Genomic DNA, 25,556 nt, shown 5'->3' with positions numbered 1-25,556 from the left:
GTCTGGCCCTTAGGATTGGATACATTGTGTTTCAGGAGAAAGAAATGTGTTCACATGTTGCCAGCTATTCATCGCAGTAAATCTGAGTGCCTGTTGTTTATCTGGTGTTAAGGACCTCTCTGGTGTGGGAGGAAACATACCTACCAATTAGAGACATAAGAACAATTAGAAAAAGTAAAATCAGCGCTACAAAGTATCAGTGCTGTTAGTTAAGATGACCGAGGACTCTAGGTCAGCTGGAAGGGGTCCTGGAGGAGTCGGTGGGAGGTAAAATCTGAGCTGGGCTGGAAGGACCAGCACTGGAGAGCAAGGAGGCAGCGGTGTGTATGAAGCTACGTCTCGAAACGGCAGGCGTGTCGGTGCCTGAGAAGCGGGGTGACGGAGAATGACAGTCGTTGAGGTCAAATGCAGAAGGGCCTCGTATGCCTTGTCGAGTTGGGATCTTACTCTGTAGCTGAAGGGGAAACAGTTAAATAGTGGCACAGTCACATGGGCCGTGTGTGTGGGAGACAGACAGACAGACAGACAGACACAGATCGCTCTCGTGGCAGAGAGCTTGGAGGGAACAGCTCATAAACTGAGAGTCTCACAGTGAAGATGGCGGGATCTGAACTGTAGAACTGCTGCTGAGGGGTTGGATTTAGGAAGTTTGCCTTAATCTGATAAAAGTGTGTGACTTGCACGTTTCACATGGGTTGGTGGCCTGAAGGGTACTCTGTCCCAAACAGTCTCCCCGAGGCCCGGGCTGATGTAGGTTCCATTATCATGTGCTGTCTTGGTCACCAAGTAGGGGAAGAGATGACTGGGACGTCATGTGCCAGCTCGGTGCTAAGGCTTGGAAATAATAAGTATCACATTTGCCTACGGTCCATTGGCCAAAATAGGCACATGTCCCCACTTAACTAAAAAGAGGCCGGGAGAGCAGCGGGAATGTTTGGTGAGCCGCTCTGGCTGTGCCACCGTGTAGGCACTTGGGTGAGGTGCTTCATTCCTGAGCTTATTTCCTCATCTGTAAAATAGGGATATCGGCCGTACCAACCTCATAGAGTAGCCATGTGGATTAACTGCCATAGCAACGACAGAACGCCTAGCATTATGTTTGGCACAGTAAAGATATTCGAGGGTTTGAACTGTCAGTTTGATCTTGAGATTTTCTTACCACGGGTCGTGTCTAATTAGATTCTAACCAACAATTAAAAAGCAAATTTAAAAAAATAGCATCAATTAGAGCACATCATAGAAGTGAGAGTAGATATTGCTGCAAGACCCTTTTTAAAATTCTTTTTATTGGCGACATTGGTTAACGCGATGCAGTACGTTTCCAGTGTAAGCAGACTTTTGAGTTGTACACATATCGATACATGCGTTTGGTCAGGATGTTAGTGTATTTCCCACTGAAGGTCGCAGCTAAAGTTTGAAAGACACTGCACTGGTCTAGTCGAATCTCATTTCACAGGGACCGAAAGATTTATGCAGACCGAAGAAAAACCCCACTCGCTTGTGGTACTGCTTTTTAAAAAGAAGCAGTTCAAACTTCCATGCTTTTAAAAAGCAGGTTTGAAAAGCATCATCCTTCATTTTGAGAAAGAGTAAGGCATGGATTTGCATTTTAGCTTTGCCACTTGCTAGCCATGTGCCCTTAGGTAAGTTTTATGCTTTCTGTGCCTTAGTATTCTCGTCTATAAAACGGCGATGATAATGCCTACCTTATAGGGTAGTATTGTCCGGTTGTTGCATTAGTTGGTATGTGTAAAAACGCAGTGAACCTTAGGCAGGTACCTGGAGACGTTAGGTAAAGCGACGGGCTAGCACCGTGCCTGTGGGTAGCTTTGTGCAGTGCACTGGATGCATAGCAGGTGCCTACTGCCCGTGCGCCTCTTTAGAAAGTGTTCGTCAGGGGCCACTTAGTCCCTTTCACGGTACCTGACACGCTCCCTGCCTCCTTGGAACCTGTAATCCAAGATGCTGCCACTGAGACAACAGCGCCCTCCCTCTTCTGCGCACTTGTCATTTCCGACTGTGCTTGGGGGCCGTGAACGTTTACATGCCGTGGGAGAAAGTAATGCATAATGCCTTCAAGCCTCGAGTGCATAATAGAAACAATAAATGGGTCTATTATAGTAAAGTGTCACAATAGACGATTTTTAAAAGATCTGGTTGGAAGAACTTATTAATGAAATATTTTCCTTTCTGGTTTTTTAAAAAAAATTTTGGCCTGGAAGAGACAAGTGTCAAAGTTGTTTTTAAGATTGCAAGGTCGACTTCTCCTGCAGGGAGTAGTTGGTGTCAGCAAAGGACGTTTCGTGAGAGTGCTGTGCCTTCTGCCTGGGCCGTGGTCGGTGATGACACCTCCCTCCTGCTCAGCCCTTCGGTGATCCCGAGTAGTGCCCTGGGCCAACAGGAGTGAGTTCTGGCAGGAGAGGATTGTTAGATGATTCATGGTGCCCAGAAGCCCTGCGGGGAGGTCTTTATTGTCTTATTATCGTGACAGTATCTGTGTAGGCCTGAAGATTGATTTCTGTCACTCTCACGAGTTCCACCAGAGAGATTCTCATAACTGAAAGGGTAGCAGCTTGCTGTTAAATGCCCACATTTGGCTTTTGTTTTGACAAAAGGTATGTTAATCAGGAATGGCTGTTTGAAATCCAGAGATGTTTCAGTTAGTGATTTATTAATAGTTTAGAGGTTTTTTTTTTCCCCCCTGTTAAACTGATTTAACTTCTGCAAAATGAGTCATATTTAGGGCTTCAAGCATTTCCTCTTTGACTAGCAGCAAAAAAGGTTTGTTAACGTCGCTGTCGGGATTCATTTGTGTCAGTCCGGCCACCGCTGAAACGCAGGCAGAGGAAGCGTCACTTTGGTTTTCCATTATCTGACACAAGTGGACGTCCACTGTCGAACAGGCCTGCACTGTTTTTTATGACTCACCGAGAAATCATGCGGTGGTGTGATTCCTGTCCCCAGCTACCAGCGCCTAAACTTGTAATTTTCAACGTATTGTGTTAAAACAAACTTCTAATTCTGGCTATTTTTCTTTTCAAATTTATACCTAAAATTGGAAGCTCTATTTTTACAAAACACTGTCTTAGAAAAGTCATCGGTGTTGCTACCCCAAATTCTATTCCCGGGCCCGGGGGCGGGGAGAGGAGGGCCGGCCGCCTCACTGGCTGAGCAGGACGTGCGGCCTGCCAGCCGGTGGAGGTGGGGTCGGCTCTGTGCTGGTTCTGGGCCCACGTGTCTGGCCCCGAAGGCCCCGATTAGGGCTTTAGCTCATGGCCTTTCCTTGGCGCCCTGGGAAACGGAGCTCGTTGTCTCCCGTGGTTCTGAAGAGATGGAGGACTTGTTGGACCACATCTCTTATCCTCTTCGACAAGGTGCCTGCTGAGTCGCTCCATCATCCAGCGAGTTTTAGGAAATGTGAGCGGAATAAGGTATCTTGTGGTGCAAACCGGCTGCGAGTCCTTCGTGTTCAGAAAAGCCGCTGGCTCTCACTGTGGCATCTGCACTTTAAATGGGATGGAGAAGATGCAGGTCAGGCCAGCACTCGGCAAACTCGGGGCGCTTCCTAGAACGCCTCGCGGCCATGGCCTCCCCAGACCCTCTGGCTGAAGGGCCAGGCGGGAGTGATGGCTAGGATTGATGTGGATTTTTTCCGAGAGACTGAAGTGCAGGTCCAAAGGAGGCGCGACCGGGTGACCACCTCCCCAGCACTTCAGCTTCCAGCGTTGGCTTTGACCGTTCGAGGGGACATCCAGCTTGCGGCGAGGGCAGATCGGCCGTCCCCGCTGGCTGAGACCGGCGGAGGAGCTGCGTTGCTGTCACGTCGCTGAGAACTGGCTGGTCAGGGAGTAACTGGAACGGTGAGGCGGTCCGGGACAAGCTGGACCTCGGCGACCAGCTCTGGAGGTGAAATTCAGTGCTACCTGCCCAGGGCCACCTCCCTTCACCGTGGGGTGCTGGGTAACGTCCTCACGCACTTGGAATCGGTATGTTATTAAGAAAATCCGAAGGAAGAGAAAATACTTTTATATACAGTACGTATTTTGGGAGGGGATAAAACCCCGTGTCTCAGTGGACCCACGCAGTTCAAGGTGAAGGTCCTGTGTGTGAGGAACGGTGCCACGCGCGCCCGACTCAGCTCCTGAGCCACGCGTTCACGCAGTGGATGTGCACGGGCCAGTGTCCCCACAGGGCTGCTCAGTAAACGTCACCGACTATTATCTATTCAGCAGATACCTATCAGACGCTTGCTTGTGTGACGTAGCGGAGGTGCACAGGACAGATAAAATCCCTGCTCTTGTGGCACCCACCTTCTCGTGGGGGAGCAGACAGTAATTAGTCAACACATGAGAATTTCAGAGAGTGTTATGTGCCGTGAAGTACCGCATGGTGCTGGATCGGGCATGACACGTTACATCTCAAGGACAGGGAACGCAGCTCGGCGTCTGATACCAAGGAGCCATTTGCTCTTCACAGTGACCCTTTGATTGTCCTGATTTTCAGGCGAGGCAGCCAAGCCACAGGGTGATTAGGGATGTGCTGGGGAGCAGACAGAGCTGGGCCGGACACACCCAGTCATTCTGCATCCGAAGCACGAAGCACGTCCTGTCCTTCCAGAAGGCCCAAGACGGCCCGGGACAGCTGTGGGGGCTTAGTCGCTGCAGGTGGCTTTCGGGCGGAGGGAGCGAATAGGGTGCCGCTCAGAAAAGTTGCATGTAATTTCATGGACCCCAGCACGGGATACAGAATCCAACTGTGAGTATGAGCGTGTGTGAGTATGTACAGTTTATTTTGGGGTCCAAAGTGATCTTCACATCTTCAGAGGTATTGGTGACCAAAAGTGCTTGTGGAGCTGCTGCCTTATTTTAGAATTTTCTCATAGTGGTTTCTGGAAACAGGCCCGAGTTGCTCGGGTATGGTTTTAATAGACAGCATTGCCACAGCTGTTAGGAGGTGGTGATTTGGGCAGGTCAGTATGGGCAGGAAGTGGGCAGGAACTGGGCTGGAATCGTCAGTGTCTCAGCGTGCCAAGCCTATAATACCATGGTGCCAGCCATTGGGTACAGAGCTCTGTGTGTGATTTAACTATCTGCTTATCTGCACACACGTGACTGTACCCTTTGGCCATATGAATGCTCATTTGTGAAACAAGTAATTGGTAAAAAACAACAACAACCCAAACCTTGGGGCCTCAGTTTTAACCTACAGGCAATTTTTATGTCCAATAAAGACTCACAAACACGAGCATTTTCTGTCGCCGTCTTCAAAACCCAAATACTTCCTAAACAGGCCCTTTAGTACGTGACAGAAAGACACCGTCTCAGTGACAGTCCGTGAGACCGAGAGGGCAGCCCGGTTCTGGGCAGCTCTGGTCTTTCAGTTTCATAGGATGTGGTTTAGATCAAGTACCTGTTTCCGCGGGAAGATCGATCCTGTCCCTGCCCACAGAGAAAGGCTTCCGGGAGCTCCCGCCTGACAGCCTTTCACGTGGTGTCTGAGCGCTGGAGGAGAGTCCTCGGGAGCGGGAAGGTGGAGACCTAAGTGCTCGGTGACGTGGCTGCTTCAAGGAGGCCGAGGGTCTGGACAGCTGAACTTGAGAAGGTTATTTAGCGCATCAGTCACTCGCATCGGGGTGGTCTGCCCGCTCACAGCAGTTTTACGGTGCGCACAGGTCGGGTCGCTGGTCCTGGTGCTCGGCTAGTGTTGCTGTGATGTATTGGGTTGAAAGTGTGGCCTCGTAAGTTGGTCCCAGATCGTGAATCGGAATGTCCAGGTGTCAGGTCTTCCCCTTTCTTCGCTCTGTGAGTAGAAGGGATAGGAGTGCCATAGCCATGTCTTGGCGGGGATTCTTTCTGCTGTGACAGAAAACCCGACATCTGGCTTGTAAAGGAGAATTCATTGGCTCGCACAACTGTAAAGTTTAGACTTTGATCTCACTCTAGGTGCAGGTGGATTCAGGGTACATATAATGCCTTCAAAACTCATGTTTGTCACTCGTCAGTGATTTTATTCTTGGGTCCTATGGGCATTTGAGTTGACTCCCCAGGCGATAGAAGGGACCATTTACTCCTGACAGTGACCTTTGATAGGCACTGTTAATTCTCCAGATGGCTTTCTGGTACGGTGACCGCAGTGCTTACGTCACTCTGGCTGGCTTAGGTCACCTGAGTGACCCAGTCTCAAAGCCAGGGGCGTGTGAGGCTTTGGTGGGCCTGAGTCACGTGCTCCACCCAGAGCCCCGCCCTAGCACGTGGCCCAGAGTGAGGGGGAAATTGGGCGATCACCTGATTGAAGAGCCTGGATGTTCAGGGGGTTGACGGTCTCTGCTGCAGGCAGCCACAGCCCTTGATCCAGTCCGAAGCTAGGAGGCGCATGTCATAGGTCTGTGGGCCGTGTGATGAGCTAGGCAGCCCGTGAACCACTTCCAAGGTCCCCACGGGTCCGTTTCGAACAAGCCTCGTGCTCCCGGGGAATGCGACCCCCTCAGGTTCTGGCTGGGCCGTGGGCCGGATCCTCTCACCCCCATGCCAGACCTGTAGAGTGGGGGCTGTTGCTCTTTAGGCCTTTAGATGGGTGTTGTCTGTGGGGACGTGGGGGTAACTCTTTTAGAAGAATAAGTTGGGGAAATTTAGATATAACTGAAAGATGTCCTGTGGTTTATCCCTCTCTGCCCCCCACCCCTACCCACGGTCATTTCATTAACTCACTGTCCTGAAATCCTTAGAGTCAAAATCCTTGGGTTTGGCAGCCTTTTTGATGTGATTTACAGTGAACCGGGTGGTCTCTTTCTTTACCTGTTTTCATCCTTCTCTGGAAGTTTGATGTTTTTTTCTTAAACATAATACCTTAATGTGCTTTTTGTAAGGATTTTTAAAACTTGAATTAATTGGCAAACATTACAGGATGACGTTGGGAGAAATACATACCACCAATACACTGCCATTATATGAGTCGACACTACTGTTTTGGAATTCAGATTGGATTATATATATCATTTTTTTGCATGCCCTTTGATCCATTGGTTCCATTTCTAGGAATTTATTCTCCGGAAATAATTAGAAATGTTTTTGTTTTAGCTGCATATCCTGGTTATTACCCCAGTATCGTTTGTAATAGTGAACTCTCGGAAGCAAGCTAAATGTCCAGCAGTGGATTAAATGGACAAATTTTGCTCACCCCCGCCCCCGCCCCCGCTTCGATGGAAGGCTTATCTGCCTGTTCACTGTTTGAGCAGCAGCCTCAGCCTTTCTGCGCCCTCTCTGCAGGGCTGCATGGCATTTTTGACAGATTGAATCGTAGGCTATAAATAGCCCCTGGGTTAGGTGAACTGGCTGGTGCATTCATTAGTCCTAATACCGGCATTACCACTGAATCGCTGCTCCTTTAAAGCATTGTACGAGATGAGAAGGTCGACATGAAAAAGCGTCAGTGGAAAAGTTTGCCAGATGGAACGTACGACGCGACCCCCGTTCTGTTTAGGAGTTCCACGTGCGTAGCTTGTACGTGTATGTGTTTCTGTGCGTCCGTGTGTGCTCACTGGATAGACTGCGAGGGTAGGCTCCCAGATGTTAGCTGTAGGTGATGGGGTACGGGGGCCCTTTCTCTTCTGTATGCTTCTCTGTGTTTCTAAGCTTTACGGGATAGCTGTGGAACGCCTCCGAATTTGACAGCGGGAGAGAAAGCCTCTGTGGCTTCCTGGGCAGCCCACTGATGCGGGTGAGAGCGGATCCTCTCTGACTGGGCAGGTCTCTTTTCTGTCTTGCTTCCTCTTCCCGTCCACTGTGCGTTAGCAGTCAGCTTCCATCGTGGGCTTCTAGGACAATAACTGATAAACGTGGCCTTAATGGATTTGGATTTTTTTAAAAGAATTAGCAAACATTTAAGAGATTGATTAGTTACCACGTGGTGAACGTGAGGCCTGCTGGGGGATCGTGGCTCTGGGGACCAGACCCAGACATTCCTGGTCATTCAGGTGCCCTTTAAGACGTGCGGGCATTTGTCCTCTTTATTTTGGGTTCCTTCCTCCTCTTTCGATTAATTTCTCAGTTGCCCTTGTCGTTTTTCTCAGTTGCAAAAATCAAGTCTCATCTCCGGTTAACTATTCTTCAGTTGGTTGCTGACAGCTGAATTCCTGAGCAGGTGACCGAAGTGCAGTCAATGTGGTGACTGCGTGTGTGAGGACAAATCATCTGCGACCCGGTCAACCGCCAGGGCGGCCCGTATCGGCCTGCTGGCTGGAAGCAGGAATCAGCGCCCATCAGGGGCACCCTTCCGTGGGGCCGACGGAGGCCACGTGCTACGGGAGAAACAAGCCGCAAGCGTAAACCAGAGGGGAGAGTGGAGCGGGCATGCTGTCTTTACTGCCGTGCCAGGGGGGCACAGATCCGAGACGGCCCTCTGGCCCACGCAGGGGATGTAGCCGAGGGAGCTGGTGCAGAGGCGTAAGGAGTGGCCAGCCCAGGAAGCCGGCGCCCCTTAACGATGCCCCTTGCTCAGAAGTGGGCAGTGAGGCCTGTCCAGATGCATAGTGACAGCAAGAAGTATTCCAAGTGCTGGCTGGCGAAGTGGTGTGGCCCTTTTTTTTTGGTTATTTTGAGTCGTGTGGGATTAAATGTGCAGCTTTGGAGCCAGAGACCAAGATGCTTGATGGTTTGGTATTTGGACACTTCATGGTACGTGCAAGTGCTGGCTTGGTTGCATTTGGCAAGTAGTGTTGGCCGTAGCTAGCCCACACTGGCTGCAGGCCTCAGGCCTCCGCTGGGTGTCTGTTCTTAGTAGTATATTCGAAGCATGCAAGGTAGGGAACGGACACGTTACAAAGAAGAATTACCTTGTGCAAGAGCTGGCTGGACTTAGGACCTACGGTTGTTTGACGGAACGATCACTAGTTTTATTTTCTTTAAAAAAGTGTTTCTCTTCCCTTTCTTCCATCTTCTTTCTTTTTCACTTGGGAAGCCGCTCGTGTTCCTACCCAGCCCTAACTGCACCTGCTGGCTTAGCTGGCCGCAGCGCATCCTAGGACAAAAAGTCTTTCAGAGGCATGAAAATAGCCGCAGACGGGCCTCGTTTGCTTTGGCAGAGGGAAGGGCTTTCCCTCCCGAGTAGCTCTGGGTACGACCGACTCTCCAGAGGTGATCTCGTAAGTCCCAGCTTCCAAGTGACAGCAAGTGTTCGCCCAGTCTTTCCTCCTCCTTACTTTTACAGGTTTACTTTCTAGGAAGTAACTTGCAAACAGACGCCACCCATTTCCCACCGTTTCCTGGGGTCAGTCTGCATCTGCAGCTGCCAGGTGGGACCAGGGGCTCTGTGGTCTCGCCCTGAGGCTCCCTAGGGGCGTGGCTTCTGCCTGCCTGGCCGCTCTGGCGCAGCAGCTGGAGAGGAGCTGTCTGAGGAGTTCACGGGCTGGTGTTCTCTGGCCTTTGGGTAAGAAACAAAAACGCGCATCCAACTAGCTCAGCCAACTGCTGCACTGAACGCTGGGATGGCGGGTTTGCTGTTGCTCAGGTGTGGAAATGCCAGCGTTTGTCAGTGGCTTCTTCCGAGGAGACCCTCGCTGGGAACAGGACAAGAGGAGTGGATTGGGTCGGCCTCTTCTCCCACGGAGCCTCGGAGCAGATGTCCGGTGCCTCGCTGACCCTGGGTTTCGGTGCCGTCACTTGCCTTCTGGTTTCCAGCTCCCGCCTGGTCCACGGCCTGGGCCCCGGGCGATGGGCGCCCCCGCCAGCAGCCGGCGCAGCACCCTCTGAGCAGCGATGCGCCGGCTTGCGCTGGTCTGCCTTCGACATGTCGGGGCTCACTGCTCACCCGGCAGAACCGAACGAGGGTGATCAAGGAGAGCGGAAGCTGGCACGACTGTGATCTTTCACCCCCGGCTTCCCCTCTCCTGGCCTTCCCTGTTCCCCTCGGCTCCGGTAGGCGTGGGCGAGGGCTGTGAGCGCCGCCCCCCAGGGAGGCGAAGGGCCTGTCCAGGCTGCCAGTCTGGAACTTCGGCCGCTCTGGGTGCCGGAGAGCGAAGGTAGTTGCAGGCTTCGGCCCGGAAGGGCTGGTGCAGACCCCTCCTTCTGACGGTGGGGTCCCAGAAACGCAGAGAGGGTAAGCGACTTGTCCAAGGGCACGCGTTGCTTCAGGTGTTAACCCTTCCCGTGGTCTTCGTGCGGTTTAGCCCTCCACGGTCGTCCTGTTTCCAAAGAGGCGATTCTGTCTCAGCAGGAGATGGAATGTCCTGGAAGACAGGGACTGTCACTCCACAGAACTGCCGAAGAGATGGAAGCAGCCTCCTGGTTCCTTTCTGGAGCCGGAGCATCCACAGGGACCACAGGGACCGCAGCCTCTGGGACTGCCTGTGGCCTGGCTGTGCCAGCTCCAGGCCTGGGGCCAGGCGGGCGGCCAAGCCCATCTGCGGGCCCAGCAGCCGGGGCCGGCACCAGGGAGGAGGGAGGCCGAGGCGGTTGGAGCTGAGGCCGGAGGGGAAGGGCCGGGGCTGGGCTGGTCCAGCGTCCCCCGAGTGGTTGCTGTCCTCGGCTCTCAGGTAACGCCAAGCTGCAGCGGAGTCTGGAGGCAGCTTCCTGGGGCTTCTCGTCTTTGTCTTATTCTCCTTCCTGCCTTTCCTTCCTCCCCACCCCTTCTGTCCCTGGCTCCAACTCGTTTATGCCACTTAGCTGAAGCAGGGGAGCAGAGCCACTTACTGTGGGAACAGAGAGCTGCTGCGGGCACCTTGGGGTCCTGCACCCCTGCCCCGCCCCCTGCAGAGCTGGACTGGGTGCTGCGAAGGGCACCGTCCTAGGAGGATGGAGGCGGACTCCACCGCCGTCTTTGCGATACTGGCTCCCGACTGCGACCGTCACGGGGGCAGCGCTCGCCCAGCTCTTCCTGTGGGCCGGGGATTGGGCAGAGTGGCGTCTAGTCCACCCACCGTCCTTGAGGTCCAGCTGCCCCCGTTTAAAGTGACCTGCTGGCAGTCACAGAGTTGGTGCCGTCACGGGGACTCAGATCCAGGATTTTCTGCCCCCAGGGCGTGTGCCCCGCCGTTCCCCACCCGCTGCCCTCCCTCGGGGCTCCCGGCCTCGCCTGCTGCCCTTCCTTTTCCTGGGGGCCGCGGTGGCGAATTCACAGAGCCGCGTTTACGCACGTGTGGTACCGTGTGCTGACAGGCGGGGAGCGGCATGTGTTGCCTGCGTGCCGTGCCCCTGGCAATTGGCTCTGGGCGCCACGGTGTGCTGAGCGGCACACGGGCATGGGATGCCCAGCGATCCGAAGCGTCCGCTGGGTGCAGCCGGTACCAGGCTTGATGTTTGCAGGACCCGTCGCCGGGAAGTCCTGGAGATCGCACGCCAGTGGCTCTGGGCAGTGGTGCGTTTGCGCAGGGCCAGGGCCGAGACTCCAGGCTGTTTGAACAGGAGCCAAGTGCACAAGGTGAAGCGGGGCTGGGCGTCCGGGCCGGGCCTGGGGGCGCGGGGGCTTGGGTCCCCTTGTTCAGATGGGGCCGGCCTGGTACCACTAGGCTGTCCATAGCTGTTGTCTCAGGTGTTTGCTGGGAGGCTGGGGCACTGCGTGCCAGGTACCCTTCATCTGCATCTGCCAGCTGGGTCCGTACAGCCGTGGCACCGACACCGTTTTGCGGGTCGAGGAAATTCTGGTCTTGCTCCAGGCCAGACAGCTAGAGCCGGGCTTTGGCTTCAGCTGGAGCTCTGGAACAGGCTGGTGGGCTGGGACGTCACCGCCACCGCCATAGGCCCCCGGCCCTGGGGGGCTCAGCCCAGGGAAGTCGGTGCCACCTGGGTCGCCGTGGCAGGGCTCACCGCGGGGGTCACCGTTCTTGAGCCCTGGGCACAGATGAGCCATCGTTTCCTCTGCGGTGGTGACACCCCCGAGGTTGGGACCCATCTGTCGTTAACCTGTCCCTCGGTGCAGCAGTCCAGCCTCGAGGTGAAGGTCATGGTTCTCGAGCCAGACACCAGCTGTGGGCTGCGTGACCTCGAGCGATTCACTTTGCGCCTCAGTTTCCCTGCCCTCTGAGCGGAGTCGTCGTGAAGAAGTGAGTTTAATGTCCACGAAGCGCTTAGCATAGTGCCTGGCCTAGCAGTGAGTGTTCAATAATTGATAACTGCTATTATTAGCTATTAGCTAACAGCCAGTGCATCCGGGGAGACTTTCAGCTTGCAAGCGGCCAGCCCCGGGCTGGAGCCAGAGGCGCACACGAAAGAAGGGCACCCACTGAGCAGCGGGGCGCGGGGCTGGCCTCGCCGTCCGGTCTGGAGCCCTGTCCTCCTGGCCTGAGCCTGCCACTCGCCGCACAGTGGGCGTGAGGGCATTTCAGAGAAAGGGGACGTGAGCTTCCGGCACTTGCCGAGTGATCATCTGTCTGACCCGACGTTCCTCCTCATCCGCTGGGCATGTTAACAGCCCTCGGTGTCAGCCGGTTCTGCAGTGTCGGGTCATCAGAAGATGTCGTCACATGGTGGGCTGGCCGGGCTGCTGGGGTCCGGGCCTCTTCGGGAGGCCCATCTGTCCCACCCCTGCCTGAAGGCCTTGGCGCCAGGGTCTGGAGGAGACTGGGACGGTGGAGCATCCATTGGGGGGTGGGTGGCCTGGGGTAGGTGGGTCGCACAGAGGCCAGGAAGTCCTCTTACCTGCCAGGTGCCGGGGCCTCCGGCAGCCGCAGGAGCCGAGCAGCAAACAAACCGTGGTGAGTCAGCGGGCCTGGGGGTCGAGCTGCCAGCCTGCGAGCATGTGGCTTTGTGTGAGTTGGGCCTTTTGTTTCCTCCGGCAGTCCAGCCTGCAGAAACAAATCTGGAAGCCAGACCCTCCACATGGTACAGGCCTGCTGCTTTGGAGATAATTCAGCTCAGGCAGTTGCTTTCCTTGTGTGCAGGTCCTCCAAGGATTAACCCTTTGCCTTTTAAGGTTTTAATAGGCTGTGCTTGTCTGACTAGCCGTACTCCCGAAGCCTAAAAGGACTTAAAAATCCTTGCGCAGGTCTGCCATTTTCCAAAGCAAACACCGTTGGCAGGGCGTTCAGTGTGTTTCTGGAGCCGAGTGAAACTGCAAGCCTTCTGAGGGCACACGTGGATGTGTCCCTGTCGCGTGTTCTCCTTGGGGTGGAGAACGGCCCACACCCTGACACGACGAGTCTCCGGTCCCGACAGGAACGATTCTTCGCTTTAAACCTGTACCCTCAGAGCTCGCCCTTAGAATTCCCTTGAAGAGAACCCCGACTATATCCGGGAACTATTTGGAGGAGTAGAGGTTACAGCACCAGCCTTCACGGAAAGCGCCTCTGCCCCATGGCCCGTCTCGTACGAGCTCTGAACTTGGATCCTGAAGGTCCACGAAAGCTCCCTAGGGCCGGGGAGGCATGGGGATTGCTTTCCCTGTTGCACGTGTGGCTCCTGGTCTGAGTTTCCATGAACGTTTTAATTTCAGTGGCTGCAGTTGACGTAGCAGGTGGCAGATTTTACAAGTGCAAATGCTACTCGACTTACAACGGGTTACGTCCCGATAAACCCATCGTAAGTTGAAAATATCATAAGTCTGAAAATGCTTTTAGTACACCCAACCTACTGAACACCATAGCTTAGCTTGCCTTAAATGTGCTCAGAACACTTACGTTAGCCTACGAAATCCTCTAACACAGAGCCCATTTTATTAGAGTCTGTCTCAGTTTATTATGTGTATCACTTCTGCATCATCGTGAGGCTGAAAAAGTATAAGTTGGGGACCACCTGTGCTGAATTGTAAACGGCTATTCTAGTGGACTGGTTGGATGTAAGGATGAGTCCTGAGCAGACAGGGTTTTCAGAGAAGTCACTTCACCCCTGGCCCAGGAAGTTCTAGCAATTCTTTAAAAGGCACGTTTTAATTACATAAGTACTAAAAGCACCATGATGCGTTTGCTACGTATTGGTGCAGACTTTTCTTTTTCATGTGGCGATTGTCTTACATTTAGAGGTTGTGTTCGGGTAAATCAGGACTTTTCTGAAGGTGGAGGAGACCAATCCGGAGGACCGAGCCTGCAGGCCTATCGGGGATCGCCTCCAGGGTGAACTTGGCCTGCATTCTCCACACTGCCTCGCGGAGGACCGAATGCGAGCCGTTCGGGGACCGGGAGCCTTGGGGTGGACCAGGGGCTTGGTGGACGGCTCCCGTGGGGGGAGAAAGGGCATTTCACGGCCTGCGGGGGAGAGTCCCAGAAAGGAATTTGAAGAGGTCGGAGACAAGTTTGACGTGGCCCTTCGGCTGGGACTCTGCTTGTAGTCCTGGCTGGGACCCCGGTCCCTGTCTACGGGCTGCTGGGAAACTAGCTCTCTTGGCTATGGCCACCCCTCCGTCCTGCTCGTTCTGCTTAAGAAAATCGGAGAATTTTGACTTCACAGCCTAGAGAATGAACCTTTTATTTGTACCTTCTGGCTTCACTCAGGTCAAGGAACTTATGGGATGGCAAGTTGGCCAGACAGGTTTCCTCTGGAATATTTCTGGCAAAACTCTAGTCCTCCTTGATGCGTTCTGCATATGAATCAGCCTCTGGAACCGATGTTACCTTAAGAACTTTAGGAATTTTCCTTACTGGTTCTCCATATGTGCTCTGGCCACTGCATTGCCAAAGTGAACATACAGAGCTGGCCCACGAGGGAGGTGGCAATGAACTCGGGGTGTCGCTCCTGGTTTATGGGGTGCCGCTGAGTGTTGGCTGGTCCCTGGAGGGGCACTGCGTACCTCATCTCCCTGTCCAGTGGTGACTGCTCTCTCATTTCTTTCCAGGTCGGCTTGCTCCTCTGGCTGATGGCATGTTGAGGTTCAAGGGCCAGTGGCAGCGAGGGCATCCGGTCCAGAGGGGGCCACTCTAGAGGCCAGGCCACCAGCACCATGGGCCAGTGTGTCACCAAGTGCAAGAATCCCTCATCGACCCTGGGCAGCAAGAATGGAGACCGGGACCCCAGCAGCAAGTCGCACAGCAGGCGAGGTGCCGGCCACCGCGAGGAACAGCTGCCAGCCTGTGGCAAGCCAGGTGGGGACATCCTCGTCAACGGGACCAAGAAGGCAGAGGCCGCCACCGATGCCTGCCAGCTGCCCACGTCTTCGGGCGACGCGGGGCGTGAGCCCAGGCCCGGCGCCGAGGAGTCCTCCTCGCAGAGGTTGGAGGAGCTGTTCGGGCGGTACCGGGACGAGCGTGAGGACGCCATCCTGGAGGAGGGCATGGAGCGCTTCTGTGGTGACCTGTGCGTTGACCCCACGGAGTTCCGGGTGCTGCTCCTGGCCTGGAAGTTCCAGGCCGCCACCATGTGCAAGTTCACCAGGTCAGTCCCGACGCCTGCCGGGCAGCGCCGCTGGGGCGGGCCCGGGGCGGCCCCTCGGGGCTCGGGTAAGTCTCTTCCTCGTTCGCCGACCGTGTCTGTAAAGCTGCGCAGGCTGAACCCCCGGGTGCCACCGTCTTCGCCCGCGCTGAGCGGGGAACGGCCCGCGCTGGGCCCCGTCGCCAGGCTGCTGCCCGGCCCCATTGCCTGCCACTCACCTGCCTCTAGCGCACCCGTCACGTGGCAGGTGCTGTGACTGCCCCGGGCATGCCTCCGTCACCGCGTGAGGCCAGGTGCCCCTGCGGGCCCTTCACACCTTGCCCTCAGGCACGTGTGCCGACCGGGACAGTGCGTCATCGTGGCCGTGCGTCCCTGGAGAGGTGGTCTGTGGGGGGCGTGGCAGGTCACCCCACGGTGTGCCACGCAGAGCGCTGGGTGATGAGGGAGGGACTGAGACGCGGCCCCCGGCTGGGGTCCTGGCAGGCCTTACCTGCCCGGTGTGGTCAGCGGATACAGCCGCCTCTGAGGTGATCAGGGTGAGACCGTGTGGCCGGCAGACACGACTCTGCTCTTCAGCCACAGAACTCTGATCCCTGGTGGCAGTTACCCAGGTCCATCCAGAACCTTCCTGCTCCAGACGTCTCCCTTGGCAGTCACCAAAAAACATTCCAAAAACAGACACCCCATAGAGAACGAGAAGGAAGCAGGAAGAGCCCCTGTCCCAGAGGAGAGCCCGCAGCTCAGCTGAGTGGCGCGGAGAGGCGGGGCTGGCTTCGGGAAGATGGATGAAGGGTGCACAAGCCACTGCCAGCTGCCCGCCGTGTGCCAGGCCCTGTTAGGAGCAGCCGGCACACAGGCCGCAGCACGACCCTGCGGCGGGGAGGTGGGCACACCGTGGACGGGGGGAGGACAGGGCTCCTTAGCGGAGGAGCCGCGCCCCAGAGCCGCCCGCCCGCTGCCGTGCCGTCCTGCCCCGCAGGAAGTGCTGCTCGCGTTCGGTGACTGACTGTGCCCCTCCTTCCTGTTGCAGGAAGGAGTTTTTTGATGGCTGCAAAGCAATAAGCGCAGACAGCATTGACGGGATCTGCGCACGGTTCCCCAGCCTCTTAACAGAAGCCAAACAAGAGGACAAATTCAAGGATCTCTACCGGTTTACATTTCAGTTCGGCCTGGACTCTGAAGAGGGGCAGCGGTCACTGCATCGGGAAATAGCCATCGCCCTGTGGAAACTAGTCTTCACCCAGAACAATCCTCCGGTGTTGGACCAGTGGCTAAACTTCCTGACAGAGAACCCCTCGGGGGTCAAGGGCATCTCCCGGGACACGTGGAACATGTTCCTTAACTTCACTCAGGTGATCGGCCCCGACCTCAGCAACTACAGCGAGGACGAGGCCTGGCCCAGCCTCTTCGACACCTTTGTGGAGTGGGAGATGGAGCGGAGGAGCCGGGACCTCGGGGCCGGCGCGGGGCGGGGCGCGCTCAGCTCAGGGCCCGAGGGCTTGTGCCCCGAGCAGCAGACCTAGCGGCACCGGCACCTGCCGGCGCGGATCGGACCTTTATGGAAATTACTGAAGATCCGGATATTTTCTACTTTACACCTTTCTCTGCCTTGTATCTGAAAGGGCTCTAAAATGCTGTATCATGTTTTAGGCACTTTCTTCACTTTTCGGTTATTTTGGTTATTTCTTTTTTTGGCGGGGGGATCCCCCCGAATAGTTGAACCTGGTTACATGTTGTGTATCTTTCTTCTGAAGCCTCCAGATAGAATAAGCCTGCCACTTCTTGCACACGTTAGAGTTTCGTTTCGGTGGGGGAGGGCGGAGCGGGGCGGGGGCGGGGCTGCTAGGTTGGGCCCCCATGGCGATGCTGCAGTGCCGGGTCCCAGTGTCGCGTGGTGTTTTCAGGGCGGGCGTGCACTGCGTGTGGTGCTGTTTACATGGTTGAATTTAGGTTGCGATAATTCTTTTTAAAGATTTGCAGAGTCGGCGAGCAGTGGTCACCGTCCGCCACGTGGCATTGACTCCCAGGCGGGCGGAAGATGCCGGGGAGCCGAGGCAGCCGGCAGTGCGCGTCGCCTGGCGACAGCCCCCTTTCAAGCTGGTGCGTCTGAAGCCCTCACGGTCCTCACTTCTTGCTCACGCCTTCTTTGACCCATTGCATTTCATGTCGAGTTTATCCATCGACGAGCTGCACCCGTCAGTCAAGTGAGCAGTTTTCTAGGACGTTGTCCTAACAACCACTTAAGCTTCGAATGCAGAGAAAGCAGTGCTACCTCAGTTTCGCTGGAAGTAGACTTTGAAAGTTTTCTTTCTTTGATGAATTTTCTGTATTTTCATGTTGTAAGTGGAAATACTTTTTTTTTTTTTTTCCTCTTCCTTTTTCATTTGCCTCGGAGCCAAAGTTTCTGTTCCTGGTGGTCGGAAACCTGTGCCCGCCGGCCAGCAGACTTGAAAGAAAACTGTGGTGTGGAGCTCTGCTTGAATTTTTTTCCTTCTTTAAAGTTTCTTTTTGAGCATCGTCAGCTTCCTTGTCTGGCAGGTGCAGAAGCCTGGGGCCGGCCTGAACTCTGCCAAACACACACAGACGAGCACGTCATAGCGAAGCTGCGCCCGCTGCCTTCTCGCTGCCCCCATGCCGTCACGTGACCCCTCGGAGTTATTTATTACCTTCGTTAGCGTCAGGCTCATCCGGGGTAACGTGATGGCGGTTTAGGTTTACATGACCCTCTCCCCCTCCCCCACCCCTCCCCCGAATATGTATATATACATATATAAGATATGTATATATTTTACCTATATAAAATATATATATACACATATATGTATCTATATTCCTTTGTTTCTTTGCCTGCTAAAACTGGCCACGAAAGACGGAGCTGCCTTCCGTTTGAAGTGGAGGGAGGGCCGGGGACGTCCCGACAGAGGCGTGAGTCTGAGCCTGGGCCGTTTTCACTCACGAGAAGATGATTTTCCCAGCCCTGCCCTCCCCTCCCCAGAGGGAGGCCCAGCTCCCCAGGCTCCTCTGCGTGCTCGCTCCCGAGGCCAGCTCTGGCCAGACTGCCACACAGGAGCTGGCTCTGGCCCTGCCTGGTTTCACTAGCGGGTCCTCTTGTTATTTTTCCATTGAAATAAAATATGTCCTCAAAAACCTGTACTGGAAGGGTGGGTGGCAGGAACTTGTACAGTTCAGCTTCCAACACTTTGGAACAGATCGAAAAGGGAATCTTTTAAATAAAACCTTATAAAAATATTTATACTTTTGCGGTAACGAGAGTCTGTTAAATGTGCCGCGTTTTCTCCCGTAACTGCCCCATCTCCCTCCCAGGATGCGCTGCCTAATTTGAGAGTCCGTCAGTCAGTCAGCGGCCTTATAGATCGGGGCTCCCGTGTGCAAGAGATGCTTGTTTAAGGAGTTTTCTGCTGTTGGTGTTTCTCTAAAGTTAACGTTGACATAGAATGCGATTGGAGTTTGTTTTCTGTCACCCTAAACCTGACAGTCGCCCCTTCTAGGGGGCGAGGGCGAACTTCGAAATCAGCCACAGGTCAGCAGCACCGCTGGGAAGCCGAAGGGGGTCTCGGGCCGGATGTCCGTCTCTGTTCCAGCCTAAGACACAAGACCCAGGTATGAAGAGTTTCTAGGGACCCCGGCCGGTTCTCTGGGCTCAGCTGCAGTTGGGGTGGCCAAACCGCGTTACCTAAAAGAGACCCCCTTCTCATCCAGCCAGTCTGCAGCCACCGTTCTTCCCAGCTCTGACCTGGGCAGAGGCTGAGTCAGGGTAGAGGCCGGCTGCTCCTGGGCGGCTCCCGGGGATGTGGAGACATGCACAGAGGGCGGCCCGGACCCCAGGGGCCGGAGGGGCCAGCCGTTCCACGCCTGCCGTGGGCTTCTAACTGTTCAGCTGCCCCAGCCCCCACAGGAACCATTTAAAAAAGTGTTTTTGCTTATATGTTTAATGACATAGTTGTTAGAAAGAGGCAGATGAGAAGCCGGGAAAGGGAGCAGTCAGGGAGGGACGTCTGAGTCCCTTCCAGGTTTGAGTCCCTGGTGCAAAGACTTCGCCTTAGCTCTGGGCCAGTGCTGGACTTGGTGACCACAGGAGAAGCAGCTTTTTCTGCAGAGGGGTCCAAGGTGGGCGTGTAGGCTTTGCAGGTAGTGCTGGGAAGCGAAAGGTCCCTTTTCGTCCTGACCTCCAGGTAGGTGTGCTGCTTACTGCGTGCGCAGGACTCGTGTGGAAGGGGCCAAACGCGGGCCCCGCAGCCTGGCCGGGGCCAGCGGGGACCGTGCAGCACCAGGGCCGTGTGGAGAGGGGTGGCACGTGGGTGCCATTTTGAGAACAGGCAAACATCCGAGGGCGACCAGAGCAACCTGAATTAATGTGTGCGGGGAAATGGCCTGGTTCGGGCCGACGGCTGTGCGCGCTGCCGTGGTGTCTGTTTCCTTGGCAGTTGGGTAGAAAGCTGCAGTGAGACCAGGTGTCGCTTCGTGGACGCGCGCTCCCCCGTCCCTGTCCCTGCCAAATCCGAATGTCAGCCTTAACCCCGCCTTCCGTCGTGACTGCTGCGCTGCAGCTGGTCGCTCAGCAGGCCCCCCTCAGCCCTGCCAGATGTGCCACATCTGGGGGGCGGGGAGTCCCAGACCCCATACCAATTCCTCGTGAAAACCTAGAGCTGGGTGGAGATCCACGTTTCAGCCAAGCCCCCACCCACCAAGGAAGTCCGCGTGCCGGAGATCCGGCGGGAAGCATGGTCCTTGGGGGGCTGCAGGGGGCTCCACACTTCGCGATGGCCTCACGGACTCTTGCCATGCCAAACCTACGACTGTGCTGGGAGATGACTGGGCTACAGGCTTGGGTCAAAAAGTTCAAAAACCAGAACGGATCTGCGTTTCGTTTGGTTTTGCCCCATTTAAGGTGAAGTTGTCGGGGCGAGGCCCGAGGTGGACAGACCTGCTTCCACGGTTCCCAGGCGAGGCTGGAAGGCAGCCGCGGCCAGTTTGCTTCGTTCGGTGCCGGGGCCTGTGTCTCCCTTTTCCTTGCGTCTCTGACGTTTGAGGGGTGAGGACTTGAACATATGGCTGAGCCATGCCTTGCGGGCTCCAGCAGTGTCTCATTGAAACAACTGAAAGGACTCTCAGAAGTCACGAATGACAGTATGTTCATTGGGACTCCCTTGAGGACAAGTGACATGGACCTTTTCTTACTTGTCTGTTTGCTGGATCTGAGGGAGGGGCTTCCCACCCACCTTCCGGCAGAGCTGGCACCTGTGGGAAGCTGTGGCTCCAGAATGTTCAGTGTGACCTGGACGGGGACTGCACGTCAGTGAGGTTAGGCGGCTTTTCCGTGTTAAGACAGAAGGACACTTTCTGAGCTTTGGTTCAGAAGCCGCGAGGGCGCAGACAGCTTTCTGTAACCATCAGGTCCCGCTTCCGATCAGGGCTGGGCGTCCTGTGTCCCTGCTCCGCCCCCGGGAGCTCAGCCTGCCCTCGGTGCCCGACTAACGCGGCCTACGTCCCCTCCCTGGCTCAGCACCCATCTTGGATGTGGCCGAAGGGAGCCATTCGGCAGCTGCCGTGGGTCTGTTCCCAGCACCCTGGTCCCAGCCCGAGTCCGAGACTCACAGCTCTTACCTGCTGCACTAACGAACGTGATCCAGGTTTCAGAGGGGGAAGTGGAAGCAATAAGCGAACGGGGCTTGGACAAGCTTGTCTCACAGGCGCCCTGCCGTAGCCCGCTGGGGTGACGAGTCTGGTGCTCAGGTGACCCTCCACCTTCGCGGGTTCCCCTTGGTTTGTGACCAGGGTTTCCTGCACTGCTGCTGCTGTCTCCAGGTGGCCCCTTGAATAACTTGACTAACTCATCACACGCATTTTTGCCTACATTATTTTTGTTGATGTTCTTACATTTGGAAGGTTACCTGTGCTATTGATTTAATAAATTTGTTTACTTGACTATTGACAGTTCTGAACAACGAAAACAATAAACAGCCAATGGCTTTATTCTGGAGCAAGATTTACCCCCAGGAGACTCTTCCAACATGACACTGGACAGCAATCCCTGCGCTTCGGAGAATGCATGTAGCCTGAGGGCCCCCAGAGTCCCACTCACCGAGCTCAGTGGCCTGTGGGGTCCCAGTGCTTGTAGCCTAGAAACGGATGCGGTTCCCCGTGAGGAATAGAAAGCAGATTCGTGCGCCGTGCTAAATGGATGCCTTCGACATCTGTCAGGCCGACAGCGCTCAAGGCAGAGGAGACAAGCTGAAACTGTCGAGTGCCACTGCTGTGGGACCTTTGGCAAGTTAGTGCAATTCCGGTGTCCTTTTACTTCTCTGTAAAATCAAGAGACTTCTTTCCTTCAGTGTTAGGATTTAAAAGGAAGTGTTTATAAAGCACGTGAGGCAGAAGTTTGTTTTCCAGAAGGTGACTAATGCGGGGAATTCGGGGCCTGGGGGTGGGGTGGCGTGACATCACCGCCCCTCGTGGCCCAGCTGCCCTCCGCGCCAAACCGGGTAAGACGGGTTACACGTGGTCCCCGACGGTCCCCTCTGGCTTACGTCTGATGATGGTGGACCACTTAGGACCCTTAGCCTCCTTTGTATTTTCTGTCTGGTTATTGTTTACACTCAGGAAAGCGACCGGCCAGCCGTCTTATTTCTTTGATGGCAGCCCTAATGGCCTTCCCGAAGATTCCCAGCCTCATCTGGTGTCTCCAAAAAATAAGTCCGTACAGCGGCGGGATTAGATGTGCTTCTTTTTCTTTCTAGTTGGAAAGGGCTTGGGAGTCATGGCTGCACCCTCTCTCACTGGGAGAGTTATAAAGCTTTTCTCAGCAAACCAGAACTTTTTTTCTGTTCCTCCCTTATTACCAGGCTCAGCATCAGATGGAAGCTGGAAGGAAATCTAGAGGGTGAAGTTTTTCCCCTCTGGCTTCCAAAAGGTGGGAGCAACTTAAAAAGTCAACTCCCAGAACTTGTACTTATCCCCCAGGTGGCTCTTGGGCGTGTCTTCAGTGCTGTGGCCCTTGTGAGCTGAGCCAGCCTGGGCCTGGGGGAGAGAGGTGTGGGGAGGAACAGCGAGGGTGCTGATCTGCGTGCTCGCAGAGCCTGGCACGGGTCGCTGTCGTCACCGTGCTGTACAGGTCACATACGGCGGAAACCCAATCTTCCATTAGATGGGGGGGCGGGCAGCTTCTTCGCACAGGTCACCAGGTGAGCTTAACTGCACGTAGACGGTCCCCTGAAGGCAGTGCCGAGGGTCCAGAGCAGCAAAGAGGTGTCACCTCAGCACTGGCCTCCTTCCCTCCTCAGGTCCAGCCGCAGCACATGTCTGGGTTGGCCCTGGGCTTCGACCTAGGTCCAGAGGGTGAGTCTGCCTAGGAAGGCAGGGGAGCCAGCCTGACCTCTCCACTGCCTTTCCTCTGCTATGACTTCCGAGGATGCCCTGTCCTAGGAAAGCCACTGGCTCTCATCTGAGTGTGACTCTCTCTTCATGTGATGTCCCAGCCTTGCTTCTCTCGCCTCGAGTGACGGCAGCGGTGCAAGCAGCCGCATGCTGTCAACCACGCTCACGGGGACTCCATGGGCCCCGCTGTGTTGGCCTTGGGTGGTGCTGCCGACCCTGTTCGTCGATTAAGATACAGAGCTACAAAACAGTTCAAACCCCGGCGAACAAGAAAACGTGGGCACAGGCCTACATACGTGCGGCACGTGTGGACTTATATAACAGAGGAGGATCCTCCTCTATTGGGTAAGATAACTGGGTAAAATCTAAATATCTGGGGGAAATTCACCATATGCCAAAATGAATTCTGCAAGAAATTAAAAAATTAAAAAATATATACTTGTCAGTGGATGTTAACTTCCATTTCTGGATCAATCAAGACCTTAAGCATAAAAGTAAAAAGAAATAAAAGAACAAACGTCTACACCTTAACTTTAATATAAAAAAATGAAACGTTTTTGCAATAATTGACAAATGGATGCTGTACTTAATCCATAGGGCCTTAAAAATTCAGTATGGAGAAGCATGTAACAGAAACACGGGCAAAAGACATCACCACCTCACTGAAGAGAAACTGGCCAAAAAGCTTCTGGAAAAAGTAGGTGCCAATCTCAAGAGTATTAAAACAATAGAAACGAAACCTGTAACTTATCAAATGGGCAAATATTTGAAACAAATCCATGTTAGCAAACAGGGTAAAAACTTTCTGAAATTAAATACCTTAAGTGTTCATACTCTTTAACCCAATAATTTCACTGCTAGGAATTTTTCCTCGAGACACGTTATGTGCCAAAGATGTAAGTGCAGGGATGTACTTGGCAGTATCATTTGGGAACAACTTCAGCATCGACAGGTGGGGACATTCAGAAGCTATGGCACACGTCACCACGCTGGAACGTTATGTGGCTATTGAAAACCCTGCTCTTGACTAACGAGATGATGAAGCAGTGGCGGTCGTTGACTCCGAGTGGTGGGATTAGCTGTGATCTTAAGTTTTCTGTATTTTTCAAGTTTCCATTCATGAGTTTCCTTTATAACAGGGAGGAGATTATTTACAAAAACGGGGACAAAAATGAAACGAAGACCAACATGGCCGAGAGCCCAGAACAAGCCCACTGCGGGTAAGAGCAGAAAGTGGGGAGTGACACATTCAGAGCCTCACCAAGAGTTCTGTAAAAGCCCCTGGAGTCTCCTCCGCCCAGAGAAGCCGCTTCCCCAGCAGCTGCCTCGGGCGCTCAGCTCAGCTCGGCGTTGCTTGCCCAGAAGGGTGTGGGAGGGGAAATGCACGAACGCACTTATGAATGGAATGTGTGTGTTGCAAGAGGCCAAGCTGGCAGCTCTGGCTTCCAAAAGGTGGGAGCATCAGCCGAAAGAACAGCGTGTGCAGACCGAGGCCTCAAGGCCTCACGGTCCTGGCTCATCTGCAGAGTTCTGGAGTAGGGGGCCCACGGGGGTTGGGGGCCTAGCCCCCCACCCAGAAGGCAATGGCGTTGGCTGCTCTGACCAGCAGAGGGAGTGCGTGCACAGGGAGCCCTCATCTGCCGATATCGCATGTGGAAGAGTCCTCGGTAAACGTCATTTACTGACACGTCATGTGGGCCTTCCCTAACTCACTCCTGACAACCCCGTGAAGTAGGCACTAACGCCCCACTTTAAAGGTGAGGAAACAGGCTGCGAGGAAAAATAATGCATATGTAGCCCACTATTCTGTCATTTTCCACAAACTGGATCTTTGAATTTTTACGGTAATCCTTGAAAGTAGACACTTTCTCGTGTTATACAGCCGTGGAAACGGACTCAGATGAGGTTAAGTGACGTGCCCAAGAGCGGAGGGGCCCAAGCACCGCCCAGTCCTGTCCACCTCTGAAGGCCTTACGCACTGTCTCTGGGGACAGGAGCCTCGAGAGGCAAGCAGCAGCCAGGCTCCCCCAGCTTGGGCGCCTGGCAGGGGCGGGATGGAGCCCGGCGACACCTTTAGTCTCGAGACGGCATCGGCCTCGCTGGGGAGGCTGGCAGCGCCCCGGGGAGCTCGTCTCTACAAGGAAGGCTCCAGCTGCAGCGTTTCAACCCAAATCAAGCTCTGCAGTTCTGGCTCCTGGGTCCTACTTTCCCACAGGGCCAGATCGTCTAGAAGTTACACGAAGTTACACTTACAGGATTTAAACACTGCCTCAAAATGCTCAACCTTGACAGTTAAATTTAAGTAGACTTATTTTCTTCTAATTATAAAAGCAACATATACTGGTTTTTTTTGAGCAGCCTCCACAGAGAAAAGCATTTGGTAAAACCTAACCTGCCAGGCCCGTGCCAGAGATGAATGCTGTCAACATCCTGGCATGCAGCCTTCCAGGTTTTGCTCCAAGCCTATGTGTGTTCTTGTACATTTTTTCCTACAAAATGGACTCAGACCCCAGACTGTCCTGTGGCCCTGCGTGCATGAACCGATCTCCAAGAGCGTCCTGTGAGGGCGTGTCGGCCCTGTCCCGAGCGCAGTGATGCTAACTTACCAGGGCCACAGCTGGGGGGTCTGGACCACTCGCAGTTCTCTGCCTTACACACGCACACGTCGACGTTTAAAAATGGCCGCCTAGAACGCCACGGTAATGACCCTGTGGCGTTTCCTCCACGCACGTTCGTGTGACAGTACCCTGCCGCCGCGGCTGACACTACCCTACGGTTCCGGGAGTGGGAGTGCTGGGCCCCAGCGTACGGGCCCGTTTACGAGGTGTTTTGGCACGACACGTACTGCAGCGTGGGTGAGTTCATCTCTTC

The 25,556-nt window shown here is 54.6% G+C and overlaps 1 protein-coding gene across 4 annotated transcripts in view; it reads left to right on the top strand.

Moving 5' to 3' along the window:
- DCUN1D3 (defective in cullin neddylation 1 domain containing 3) overlaps nt 1–18,543 on the top strand; it is a 30,524-nt gene extending 11,981 nt beyond the window's left edge. For 2 of the 4 annotated variants that reach the window (XM_011380949.2, XM_011380948.2), the window contains exons 2-3: nt 14,758–15,293; nt 16,321–18,539. In XM_011380949.2, coding sequence (XP_011379251.1) covers nt 14,863–15,293; nt 16,321–16,813 — 924 coding nt within the window. In that variant the 5' untranslated portion in view covers nt 14,758–14,862 and the 3' untranslated portion in view covers nt 16,814–18,539. Of the gene's footprint in view, nt 1–3,212; nt 4,756–14,757; nt 15,294–16,320 lie in introns of those variants that run through there. The other 2 variants (XM_023523822.1, XM_023523821.1) reach the window with 2 other exon arrangements.
- The last annotated feature ends 7,013 nt before the right edge of the window (nt 18,544–25,556 follow it).

The sequence above is a fragment of the Pteropus vampyrus genome, unplaced genomic scaffold (assembly GCF_000151845.1).
Source record: "Pteropus vampyrus isolate Shadow unplaced genomic scaffold, Pvam_2.0 Scaffold417, whole genome shotgun sequence".
Taxonomy (NCBI): domain Eukaryota; kingdom Metazoa; phylum Chordata; class Mammalia; order Chiroptera; family Pteropodidae; genus Pteropus; species Pteropus vampyrus.
Note: the sequence above shows the minus strand (reverse complement) of the source record. Positions and strands in the feature narration are given on the sequence as shown.